Source organism: Argiope bruennichi, chromosome 2 (genome assembly GCF_947563725.1).
Source record: "Argiope bruennichi chromosome 2, qqArgBrue1.1, whole genome shotgun sequence".
Lineage (NCBI taxonomy): Eukaryota > Metazoa > Arthropoda > Arachnida > Araneae > Araneidae > Argiope > Argiope bruennichi.
Genome location: NC_079152.1, coordinates 66,296,435 through 66,310,353, shown reverse-complemented (window position 1 = coordinate 66,310,353; position 13,919 = coordinate 66,296,435). Strand labels below are relative to the sequence as shown.

General features: G+C 28.0%; 1 protein-coding gene across 2 annotated transcripts in view; it reads right to left on the bottom strand.

Moving 5' to 3' along the window:
- LOC129961816 (agrin-like) overlaps window positions 1-13,919 on the bottom strand; it is a 675,765-nt gene that overhangs the window by 227,020 nt on the left and 434,826 nt on the right. For both annotated transcript variants that reach the window (XM_056075396.1, XM_056075397.1), the window contains one exon: window positions 2,669-2,884. In XM_056075396.1, coding sequence (XP_055931371.1) covers window positions 2,669-2,884 — 216 coding nt within the window. The remainder of the gene's footprint in view (window positions 1-2,668; window positions 2,885-13,919) is intronic.

The window sequence follows — 13,919 nt, the reverse complement described above, 5'->3', positions numbered from 1 at the left end:
TGAATTTTATATTCCATAATTTGATATAGGCGTGAAGTGAGAAAACTAGGGAGTTTCAGAGATATTTTTAAAAAACTAAAATGAGAACCAAAGAGCATCGCTACAACATCAATGCCAATGTTCGCAGAGAGCGTTGTCAAATTTGAAAGATAAATTCAGAACAAGGATAATAGTAATTAAGTAGATGGAAATTTACCACAAAACATAGGGTTGCAGGTAACGTCTTTTAGTGAAAATTGTAAATCTGGAGGAGTTTTCACGCTGCATGCTTAATGACACACAGGAAGACACACACTTTTCTGCTAGAGTTTTATCCTCAGATGAAGCCTGCTCTACGTGAGAAAGTGTCTTCAACACGCAGAATTTGAATATTTGGTCATTAGAAAATCCCCACATCATATCTCGTCGAACGTACAACACAAGTTTGATATTAACATCGGGGCAGGGTCATCTACTGGGACCATATCTTCTGTCCGAACACCTCAGCGTCACAAAGTACTTGTTTTCTTGCAGCATGCTCCTCCAGATTAACTGGAGGGAACACCGACAATTGAACGTCAGAATATTTGGTTAATGCATGATGGAGCACCAGCTCATTTTAGTTGCATTCGTGAAATCTGACTTCTTGTTTGAGGATGAAATTTAACGAACATCAATTCTGCAATGATCATTAATGAATACTTGCTCGCTGCTTCATTTTTCTTCAAGTTCAAATATGGGTTCTAAACTACTTTTTCGTTTTCAGTAATTTGCGTCCCCCTAGATCATGAAATCCGTATGTTGCCAACACGAAAGAAAACTTTTAAGAATATGCTTTCACTTAAAAAAATTTCATAGTTGAAACACCATTTATTTTTTTATTTTTTACAGTTTCTAAAAAGTTCTTGGACTCCTTTTACTTTAACGATTTTCATCGCCTACTAAACGTCGTTTGAGACCCTATGTTGTATGGTGATTCTATATCTTCTTGATGTCTACTATCACCCCTCTGAATTTGTCGATCGAATTCGGAACACACTGTATACACACACATACATTGTGTGTATATTATATATATATATATATATATATATATATATATATATATATATATAGCGAATATTATTGAAAGGTAGACTAGGTTTGTAGAGACAGGTATTTTTTTCACCTGAATATAGGTTTGCAAAAGTAATAGTTTTTTGTCAAGGAATTATGTGAAAGGAAAAGGCGCGAAGATGTGCAAAGAAATTTAATAAAATACAATGAGTGGTCAAGTTTAGAGAAGAAACAAGTAATTTTTCAGTGAGATTTTATCAGGACACGTTAGCACATAGAATTGTAGAATATGGGCTCATCAGTTAGACACTATCTGTGAACTAATTAGAAAGCAGGTGTGAATCACAAGCGTATCACGGAAGGTAACCGTTAAATCACATATTCAAAAGAACTAAATTTAAGATTAGACAACTGTTTTTCTCTATTTTACGATTGCATCGTCTTTATATTGCAGGTTAAACAGTTGGAATATGTTTCAATTTAGTTTCAATTCAATACAAAGATTTAAAAAAAATATATATGCTATACTTTTAATGTACTGATGCACCAATAAGGAAATTTTATACTGTATTTCAAAAGGTGCAGAAAGAAAATATTGTTATGAATCTGTAATGCTGCTTCCCAGAATAGTTGGTTCCATCATCAGGAAGACCGTTCTACAGTCATCTGTATTGGACGGAGTCCGTGTGTTGCGTTGGAGGCCCCGGAGCTTGGCGACCATTTGGCGACTTGGCGACTTTGGTGCCAAAATAGATTATACCCGAAACATCGAGAATTTTCCCGATCCGTCCAGTTGGAACCGAGATAGGCCTCGAACGTTTCTGATTGGTTGAGAGTTTTCTAGCTCCGCCTCCTGAGACCTATAAAAGGAGCAGCCTCCTGCTGCTGCTGGGTCGTCGTGAATTGAGGAGAGTAGTCGGAATCGACGGTGAAGAACTGGTCTTCCAGGGATAAGCGGAATAGCGACGGAGTGAAGCTAGTGCTGAACTATGCTGTGCGCTACTGTCTGCAGTAGAGTCTGGTTGTATCCTGCTATGTATGCTGTTGTATGCTGCACGTCTCGGCTGAAGATAATCGTCTTCTATGCTGTATATAGTTGTCTTTGTGATGTCCTGTGTGTCTTCGTGTAAATAAACGCCGTTGTTTTTTTTTCTACTGCTGCCTGCTGATTGAGTGTTCTCCACACCATATAACTCCCACTATCCAAACGAACCCCGGAAATTTCGTAACAATATTTTCGTCTAATTTGATTAATAAAAGAAATATTAGAAATTAATTATAAAAAGAGAACAAGTACAATTATCCATATTCTGCAAATATTTTACAGAATATTTCTATCTAAAGAAATATTCTACATATTGTTTTTCAAATAACATTTACATTTGATAGCATTGCTCTTTTATAAATAAGTTTAGTTTCTATGCAATTCGAACAGAATCAATTTGCGCTTAAATCCAAAATAAGGCAAGTTACTTTTAAAATACATCTATCCCTTTTATAATTACTGAAATTAACAATTACTGAATTTATAAATTACTGAAATTAACAATTACTGAATTTATAAATTACTGAAATTAAGTATATCATATTATAATTTCATATGAATCGTTATTTAAAGATGATAAAAAATTACCTGCACTGCATTCTCCTGTGTAAATGATACGAATGTTTTTCCTTGATTTGCACGCTTCAACGCGCAAAGTGCATTCGTTTGTGTACGTCTTCCCGTCCGATCCACACACGGGTCTCAAGTCCGGAGTACACACCGAGTTACATCTACAGATCGGGTTCCTGTGCTCGTCCAGCTGGCACACTTGGGAAGCCGGGCATTCCACACCTTCGCAGGGATCTGAAAATAAATACAAGAAAAGGGAATTAGAAATGTAAAAAAAAAGAAATGCTGTGCATATCATATACATTCAAAGTTAAATGAAAAAGTTATGTTGAAAAATTATTGATCAAGAAATTAAGTGTGTTATTGTGTTAGATCATACTTATTTAATGAAATGAATTTGGAAACATTATTTAGGAATTAATTCCTCTGAATCAAAGATTTTCCCAATGTCTTCCCACTGGGACTGGAGAAATTTTTACGTTACTGGAGAAATTCTCGTGAATTGTTCTCAGTTTCATTCCTTATTACCATTTTATTCAATATATATCGAATTATCGTATGTCTTTACATCGTAATGATTAAATTTGTTTGTCATTAATAAATATTTTGAATCAATAGAAAAATTCTTTATCGCGTAGACGACAGTTATTTATAAAATAATATTGATTTAAAATTTGTCGTTTTATATTCTAATTAAAACTTACTTGTTCCTTTAATTTTATGTTCAAAACAGATGGTGTGATCTCTCCAAGCCTTTCTCACATATTCTCTAGTAAAAATGTTATCTCCCTCATCATTCATAAAATTCTGAACTTTAGGTAAGGATGAGAATTCTTGCATTACATAGAAATAACTATAGTTTTGATATAATATCAGTCAGTGTTAATCTATCGTGTGATCCGTGGATTTTAATCTCTAGCACGCTCCAGAAAATGGAATTTGCATTTTGAATGCATTCTTTATCCGACTGATTGAAACCGAAATTTGGATTAGAACTACAATTGTAATAACAAGATCACATACTAAGTTTATTGAAATCATTGCATTTACATGAATATGAAAGAACTGCCCAATAGACAATCAGACAGATTAGGATCAAAATTTGATAAGAATCTACATTTTAGATTCACACCTACCATGTACACCACATTTACCAAATACGGTTTATCTAGTCTTTTTTTTTTTGTTTAGTTTTTGTTATATTAACGTCCCGTTTTAAGGAACACTAGGCCTATTTTGGGACGGACCTCTTAATTTTGAACCATGGTCAGATGACGAGGACGACACTTGAGCTGGCACCCATCTCTCCACACCACGCTATACCAGTGGGAGGATGTTTTGTCCTGACTTATTTAACGTGCAACAGACCCCCTTACACGGTTCTTCGATGGAATAGGATCTCGAACTTGAAAACAAACGACTAACAAGTCGAGAACTTACCACCACTCCACCGCGACCCTTATATGGTTTATCTAAATCTTTACTTTCTGCATTAAATTTACTTATACTCAAGCAATCGAGCAGACATATTTTCTCTAAATAGATTTCATTCAAAATTTGATAGAGTTTTATAAATCTTTTGGTGCAAAGTCTGCATACCAAATTAAAGTGTTTTTGAATTATGGTGTTCACAGGCAGATATAATTCCAGAATTGTGTTTATTGGGTGCAAGGAGGTGAAAATTTTGAATTTTATGATGATTATAATATTATATCTTTTTGTAAACTTCCTATGTAGGAAAATAAAATTTAAATATTCTTAAGACTTAAATTTCTACAAATCAAGTTTGAAGTAAATCTTCTTATATATAAAAGTACTCTGCGCATTTCAAGAAAAAGGAATTAAATTTTATTCGATTTGTTTAAAAAGTGGTCCAAGTCTCAAATATTTACTAAAATATGTATACAGTTTCCGTAATATTTATCAATTCAAGTTTGGAAATATATAGAAATCTATCAATCGTCTACTTACCAGAAATAATAATCAGTGCTCTTATTTACTTAAGTATTAAGAAAGAAATTCCGCGAAACTCTTCAAAATGTGTTTTAAACTCATAATTTTAACCCCACCCCCTCAACTTATAATATTTTGATTGTACTTTTTATTAAAGCTTAGTTCTGCTCAAGCATATTAATTACTTCTAATACTATAAATTTATATCCAGAGTTATTTAATTCAGAGAAGTAATGGTAAATCTTCCAAATTTCCCCACATAGCGAACATGAGATGTAGTATCTTGAATTCCAAATAGCTGAAACGGCTAAGGTCGTTTCTGCTGCTGCCCCGTATAAGCTACGAAATAGTCAGAATTTACAATTTAGGGCTGCATTATTTGGAACTTAGCTATTAAGTAATCATAAATATGCCCATACATTTCAAATGAACTAGTTGCTTGGACTCTAATTCCCTACAAACATCTACAGATTAGAATCGAAGTTAGACGTTTATCCTTATTTGCAGGACCTCCCTCAACTTATCTCAACAGTAAAGCGATTCACTCATCAACCCAAAACCTTCCAATAACCTCGAAATAACTCAAAGTATTTCTACCACAAGACATGCATTCTAGCATCTCCTCTGCTCTACAATGTTTTGGGGGTAGATTAAACCTTTAATCGACCTCGAAGTTGGAAAGGCCTCGAATCCCTTCCTCGGACACTGCTCTGCAGCTGGCGCCTTAATCGCCACTGAAGTAGCCACTAAACTGGAGATTTGTGGAGATGAATGGTACACTGTTAACAACCCAGCAGTAATGACTCTCTTTTCAGCCTAAGGTAGGTTATACTGAAGGTTATTAGGTATAGATCGTTGGAAATTGATCTCGTCTTCTTGCGAGTGAATCAAATTAACTCATACAGATTATATCTTCTAAAGGTGAATTCAAATCTATAGGGATGCACAAAATCCATAAGAGGAATTTAATTATCCTCTGTAAGCAGGTGAAGTGAAATTATAATATATCTGAAATAATTGGATATTTTAAAACTGGTGGAGAGTAAATTCAAATTATGTACTGAAAATAAAGACTCGAAACGATTATTAATGTTTCATTTGACGACAACTCATTCAAAGAATTTTAACAGCAAAATAGTTTATTTTGTGTCTTTCCATTATTTTCTTCTCACTGTCTTAAATTTATCAAACAATATTTTTGATAAAATTTTAATTTAAAAAAAATAATTTAAAATTTATTATCAGATTCACTCTGTATGTTTTAATATATTCAATGAGTTTTTTCATTCAATTCTATAAAAAAACAAATTCACATGATAAGAATTCAGAAAAGTATATTTTTAATGTTAATTTTAAAGATACTTCTGGAAACTATATTTCTTTTCCAAAAAGCAAACATGGAAGGGAAAGGAAGTGCAATGTGTATAGTAAAGTAAAATTATTTTTAAAATAAGTGACTCATAATAGAAGATTTCAATGTATGTAGAATACAATATAAAAATTTAAATCATGTTTTTATTAAAGAATTAAATGGCAAAAATAATATTTTTTGATAAAAAAAATCGAGGCAAAAGCAAAAGTACTAAAGACATGATTAATTTATAAATAGATTATAAAGACATAACTAATTTATAAATAAATTATAAAATAAACATTAGAGAATAATTAAAATAAAAAATATCTTTTTTAATGCATTGATTAACATGTTTTTTTATAAATAATTTTCTTTAAAATATTATTCCTAACATAAATAAGTTATATATTTATAAATACAACTCTTTCTAAAAATTCTAATAATTTTCTTTCAACACACTTTAATACATAAAATTTTAGTATCGATTCAAAAGTAATAAATTTGAGTGAATAACTAATAATAAATTTCTCAAAATACTAAAACCTAAATAAAAAATCATCAAAAAAAACCTATTAACGTTTCAAGTTTGAAACTTATTTTGAAAGAAATTTAGAAACCAAATTTGAAAGAATAAATTTAGAAACACTATATAATATGTTTTAAAATTTCTCATTTAGTATTAAATTTAATATTTTATCACAGTTTAATTATTTTAGATAATAGATTATAGGATATGTTTACGTTCACTAAAACACTTCAATGTTATTTGGTCAATGCTTCTATGAATTATAATCATAATTTGATTTTTTTTACTAAATTTTAAATTTTTATTAATGTTAAAGGAATGTTTTAAGATAATTATTTTTTATAAAAAAAGTCTTCTTGCATCCACGTGAACTTTTTGTTATGTGATTAAATGCCTGAATTCCGTTTTCTTCAGACGCAAAAATATGTTGGATTTTTTAAAGCTTTTTCCCCTGCATGTATATAACAATTTGAGACAAACAAATTGATTATTAATTCTTAAAAAAAGACTTTTAAGTAAATGCATTGCACAAAATCAGACATTTGAAATACAAAAGAATATTCTCAACATCATATATGAGCGTAGTGTTTATATTCTAATCGTAGATCAGTTTTTATAATACAAAAAATGCTATCTTCAAATCATCATGACTCTGATTTTAAAGCAACTGCTTATGAAGTCAAATAATATTTTCCCTAACAGGCATTTAAAATCTTTATAACAGAAATGATAATAATAAAGCTTTTGAGGAATTTAATAGATAATTTTCTCATGAATTTCCAATTAAACTCAAAGTGAAAGTTGTATAATAAATAGTTGAAATATTTCAAATGAAAATACTTTCTTAACACAAAGCAATTTTGCTCTGGGCAATAAACTGTCTCAAAACGCAATATTTTCACAATTTCTGAGGCTTTCAATATTATATTTAATTTTAAATGAATGAAAATAATTATTAAGAAATAATCAACACATTTCATTATTTCATTCTTATTTTTATCGAGAGATTTACTAGTTAATTAAAACTTAAGTGGAATTATAAATTTTGTTTGGCAAAGCACCAATGTTTTGTTTTTTAAAGATGTTATTTGCTTTTCTCTTAATTTATATAATTAGAACAGTAATTAAAGTATTTATTTCGGAAAAAAATTATTATATATTTGAAAACAAGAAATAAATTTTATTTCAAAAATAATTTAAAGATTTTGAAATATATTTCTTGTTTGCACTGCTCTTATAATATATATTAACATATCTGTTTTTAATAAAAATAATAAAATTGATAAGAATCTGTTTTTAATAAAAATAATTAAATTGATATGACAGCTAAATTTTTATATTTTTGAGAGCTTTTTTTTTAAAAAAAATTCTTCAAAAACCATTCTGATTAGGTCCCAGACGAACAGATTATATTAGGAAGTTTCAAAATTCCTTTTTTTTTTCTTCTGAAGTTATTCGCAAGGTAGACTTCACGTCTGCCTTAATTATCAGTGCAATTAATTATTAGAGTCTGTCTCACTCAGCTTATGAGATAAACTATTTTTATTATTAACCAGTTTAATAAACGCATATAAAATGATGCAATAAGAAATGGCAGAAAGTTGTCTATAAAATGTTTAGAGACTCAACAGACTATCTATTCTAATTTTTTTTTATTGGTACAGTAATTTTACCACATCGTAGAAAATGAAAATTTACAATTTGTAGATTATAAGTATTCTCTAAGTAATTTAAGTAATTGTTGAAAATGTTATTTACTGACTTTATATTGCAGATGCTTTTATAAAAATCTAATTTCTAGAACAAGTAAAAGACCATTTTTAAGGCCAAAGAAAATGCACTTTTCTCTCATGCTTTAGAAATTAATTTTTTTTTCTGCATCCCACTTTTTTAATGTACCAGTGGCGAATACTAAATATCTACTTTAAAAATGCGGATGTTTAGTTTTTAAAACAACTTCATTTTAAGTAGCTACAGAGTTAATTATGAAGTGCAAGTCCAAAACTGCTCACATATGCGTGTCCAAACTAGTCATAATTGCTCTAGTTACTTTCAGTTGTAAATTCAAACAAGCAACAACATATTTTTAAACTGAGTAGAGATGTAACAAAAAAAAATAAATATAAACGAGAGAGTGGTATCTAAATTTTATACTTAAAGATATTAAATTTTTGCAATTATAAAGCTCTTGCAAGTAGAGAATGTAATATTTATTACTGGATAATTTTCAATCGTCTGATTCTATAATTGGGTTTAAATTAATGACATAATTTACAGTAAATTTGTCAGTACAAACTGTCTTTATACTTTGAATCATTTCCAATTATTTTCCTATTAAAAAATGATATATTTCACATTATTTCTTCTTTAATTTAAGACACAAGTAAAAATGTTTGGAATGAATTTGTTTATTAACGTGTAATTAAGTAGATGTTATAATTCTTATAAAAGAAAGTGATAACCTTTGACACTACTTCTGTATCTTTCAAAGCTAAAAGTGGGGTAATTCAAAATGAAGATTAAGTTTGTATAAAATGTGAAACTCAAATCTCATCTCAAATACAATTTGCACACACATCAAAGTATTTTACGTTCATTTTTTTTTTCTATTCTTGTACCAAGTTGCATAAAAATCCCTGTTACAAAACGTATGAGAGTGAAATCAGTGTCGAACGTAGAACAAACATATGGTGCATTTCAGTCTTGTATGTTTGGATCCATAAAGACTGAAATGCACCATCTATAATTTCAAACTTTGTTTATACCTTACAATTTTCTTTTTCATTGAAAATATTAGAAATTAAAAATGGCAGAAAAATATGATAAAGAATTGATATAATGAGTGTGGTTTTCCCTGTATCGTCTACAAATGATTTGTAATTCAGCATCCTCTAGTTGAAAAGTCAGTTTTATAAAAAATGAATGAGTTTAGGACGTGAAAAATCCTTGGTGAATTTTTGGTGATATATCATCAGTATTGTGAAATTAATTTATTTGCTTGAATGTAATCTTTGGTTTACATATAGAGTTTCCAAAAAAAGATAATTTAGATAAACTCTTCCAGATTTAAATTCACTAGAAAAAGAGTATAAAAACTGGAGTTCAAAGCAATTTGAACTCTGATACTCTAAAATAAAGAGACAGAGTGTATCATTGTTGAAATTTACAAAGTAGATTTAATAGAAAAAGTTAAAATAAAGAAAGGTATCTTTAAAATATCCTGAAAAAAGAGAATCTGAAGGAAACAATTATTAATAGATATTTTACAGTTTTTTCTCTAAGTTATCTAGTTTTAGGTATTTCTATATTCTATAAAATATATAGCCATTTTTATTTGTAAACACTGTTATTTGTATTATTAGCAGTCAACATTAAATTTGCACTTTAATAAAAATTAGTAATGATACATCTATTTTATTTTTATCATTTTTAGCGATATCTTCTATTATGATTTACTCTTAATGGGATATTCATTATGATAATTTCATTCCACTAGGACGACGTTTTTACAAATTTCCACTGTACGGTAAAATATTAAAAAAAATCATTTTCTTTATAAACAAAGAATAACAAGAATTCCAGCAATCATTTTTACGCAGCTGTCGAGTTATCAATACCATTTTAATTTATCAATATCAATAACATTTATATTAATTTATTATCAATAACATTTTCTTTAACTTGAGATTGAAATGTAGAATATATCATTAAAATTCCTATAAAAATTAAATGAATTCATTTAAAAATCATCAATTTTAGAAAATACGTTTCGTTCATTTTCTGAAAAAAGGAAAAGCATAGAATTAACTTCTTTTTCCTTAAATATAGCTCAAACATAAAAATTAATTCGATTTCTGGCTACTTACTTAGTGCATTCATTTAAATACAGTTAAAAATTTTGAAACATTTTTTTATTTCTCAATCACTTAATTTATCTCTTAGTAATTCGATTTAAGATCTCAGAATTTGTTTTTCCTTTATATGCATGTTTTATAAATTCATGAGCAATGAATATTAATGTACTGAGCTTAGTAGTTTTATTAAGCTTCTGGATGAAGTAAAAATGGTAGAATTATTCCTTTCATCTTTATAAATATGAAAAAGGAAATACTTTGAAAATTTTTTAGAATGAAATGTTTGGATTAATCTTTCTAAAATCCTTTTCAATTTTTCATTTTCATTTAAAGATGAATTTTCATAAATATGGTATAATTTAGTAGTAGATTTATTGTATAATTTACATTACTTATAAAATAATTATTGAGGACAGGATAAAAAAAAATTAACAATAAATAAATTCTTTAATACAGAAAGAATTTTTCTCCAAACATTTGAGAAAAGAATCAGGATAAATTTCAAATATTTGCAGTTTTTTTTTCAGATGTTTATTACATTCATTTGTCTCGAGTCTCCTTTTAAAATGCCTTATTTTCTTTCTTTGAAATACTTAGATCTTTGAATACTTTGAATACAAATATATCATCTGCATTTTCAAATAACTTCTATATTCATATAATTTTGCATTTGCTTGTAATGAATAAAACCAAAAATATGATATTTTACAGCTGTCAAAAATACATTAAATTCTGACTGAAGTTCGATGAGTATCATAATTAATTACGATTCTTATAAAACATACTATGATGAAATCTGCCTTCCAGGAAGATAAACAGATGGAACGAAATTTCACTTCTTTAAATAAGTTTTTATTCTTTAATATGCATAAAAATTCTTAAAATATTGTAAAAAAATCACAGGACATATAGGTATTGCTAAAATTATGTACTTCATCTAAAAAGTTATTTGTTTTATTGCATAACTGCTAAATTCTGCTATTAATTGATAAATTCTACAAAATTGATTAATTCTGATAATTATAAATCAATACTTCAATAAGCATTCGAAACACCAATTAGATTTGAAGTGTTTGAAGAAATGCACAATCAAATAAAAGAGAATACGAATCAAAGTACTGTACTTAAGTACAATTCAGTACCAATAAAATTTGGTTATAATTCTTAAATGCCCTGATAACTTATGAATTAATGAAAAATGTTTTAGCCATATTGAAGTAATTCTTCAACAAATGTCAATCGTTGCAATATACCTTAATGATGAATCCCTTGAAGATTTTGCAATATAATTTTATAGATAATTTTCGCTTTTTTTATTAGAGGATATTTTTACAGATAACAATTAAAAACAAACTATCATTCATTTAGTACTAAAAATACAATTTTCTTATAGATATTTTGACGTATAATAGATATCGTTGTTGTGAAATCAATTAACAAATAATTGACTCAGAACTAAATTATATATTTGTGAATTGCTGTTTCAATACTCTTTTTTTGAGGACAGTGAAATTTAATGCTACAAATTCCTTCCTAATATATCTAATTTAGAAAATTATAAAATAGAAAATTCCTATATCACACTTAATGAACATGAAGTCATTCCCATTCAGTAAATGCTTCCTTAGTGGTTTGATTTATTCTATATTTAGAACAAATTATTTTGAAAAATTAACAATGAACAATAATAATTCTTAAGAAAAGGGAAACCTTAGTAATTCTCCAAAGTACAAGGTATGTTTGCTCAGATTATGTTAACTTATTTATTTCGATTAAAAGAGTACATTATCGCTTCATAAGAAATGGAGTTCAGTTGAGGGACAGAAAAATGCGATTCCGCACTTTTCTTGTCACTAATAATAAGATCTGTAATCCATTACACAGGTCTGTCGGATACCTTTTTTTGTCTTTATTCACTAATAATCCATATTACCTACACAGTAACATAAGTTCTGGCAGATTAACATGGCAGTGTGCATGAAACTTTAATAATCTTTTGATATTGCATGTCCACTAGAGCGTAAAGGTCAAATATTCTACAGATATAGCATTTATATAACTTATTTATAGTAAGGGGAAAATAAAAACGATAATTAGTATTATTGTGTTTTCGTTCGTTTCAAATTAAAGGTCAGGAATTTAAGAGATTTACTTTGAACCTAAAAATTTGGATTGTTATAATTTTAAGTCAAATGTGAATTATCATTTAATTTAATAACATTTAATTCGGCTTGCTTTTGATTTATATTTTAACAGACTTGCTTATCATACAGAGTGTCTTCTTCTTTTATCATAGAACATGGTTCATATTTGCTAGATAAAGCAATTATAGAATCCTTTTCACAAAAACGAACAATTAAATCAGATTAGATTCTCACTGAAAATGTATTTCTTATTTCACACTGCGTGAAAACCTTCTCTGAACAAAATAAACAATGAGTTTTACTTTGAGATTAATTTTTTTTTTTGTCAGTTTCTAAATTTCAAGTTTTTAAAATTTTAGAAGAAGATATATAGAGCTACTAACTACAAAAATCATTAACCTTTAATATTAAAGAAGAAGTTGAAAAACATAATTTCTTACCACCTGAAGAGAGTGTTTGAATGCATTGGTTAATGCTAAATATTAGTGATATCTATCTTAATGGTTCATTTACACAATACTCCCATAATAAAATAATTCGGATTTTTCAAAATTTTGAAAAGAAGGACAATTTTATATTGATCCAATTTATTCGTCATAAGTTTGCAAATTAAAAATAATAATTATTATTATTAACAACTTTCAGAGCTCTCGCTTATGGTCCAAATTATCAAGTAAATATTTAGCTTAGTATTAATATCAACAGAATAAGCTCTATTATGATTGGAAGAAGTTCGAAAAGGATTTTAAAAAATGCACTAGGAATGTAGTAAATTTTCAAATTATAATCAGGAAACAAAGAAATAAACAGAAAAACAGAACAGAGGATTCTGATCTTTCAGGAATTGAGAAAACAGATTTACATATTTTTCAAATTAATACTGAAGATCTGTTGCATTTTCAACAACTTGATAACCAGTTTTATCTTGAATTTTAAACAATTAGAATATAGTTAGTGAGGTATAATGAATAATAGCACCGAGAAATAGTGAGAATTTCTTGCAGATTTGTTCTATAAATAGGAAGAAACTGTAAAGGATTAAACTGCTAACGGAGTTTAATATTACATTTGTGTCAATATGAAATAACTAATTAAAATAAGAAAAAAATACCGCATTCATATTGTTTAGAAGTAAAAGATCGCTGATATGATTTAATGTAGCTTTAAATGTAATAAAAATATCTGGTTTATAAATTCAAATATATTTTAAATTATAAGTAACTCTTTCCAGAAACCTTTTTATTTTTAAGATAATAGTTTCTTATCTCGTTTTCAAAAAATCAGCCAAAAATGATACTAAATATTATTAAGTATGTTACAAGATACTCTTTTTACTAAAATAAGTGTATTTATTCGAATACTAAAAATAGCTATATAGGAATTCAAAATGTATATAATTCAGGACTGTTTTGGAACTGAGAGTTTTCAGAACTTTGCT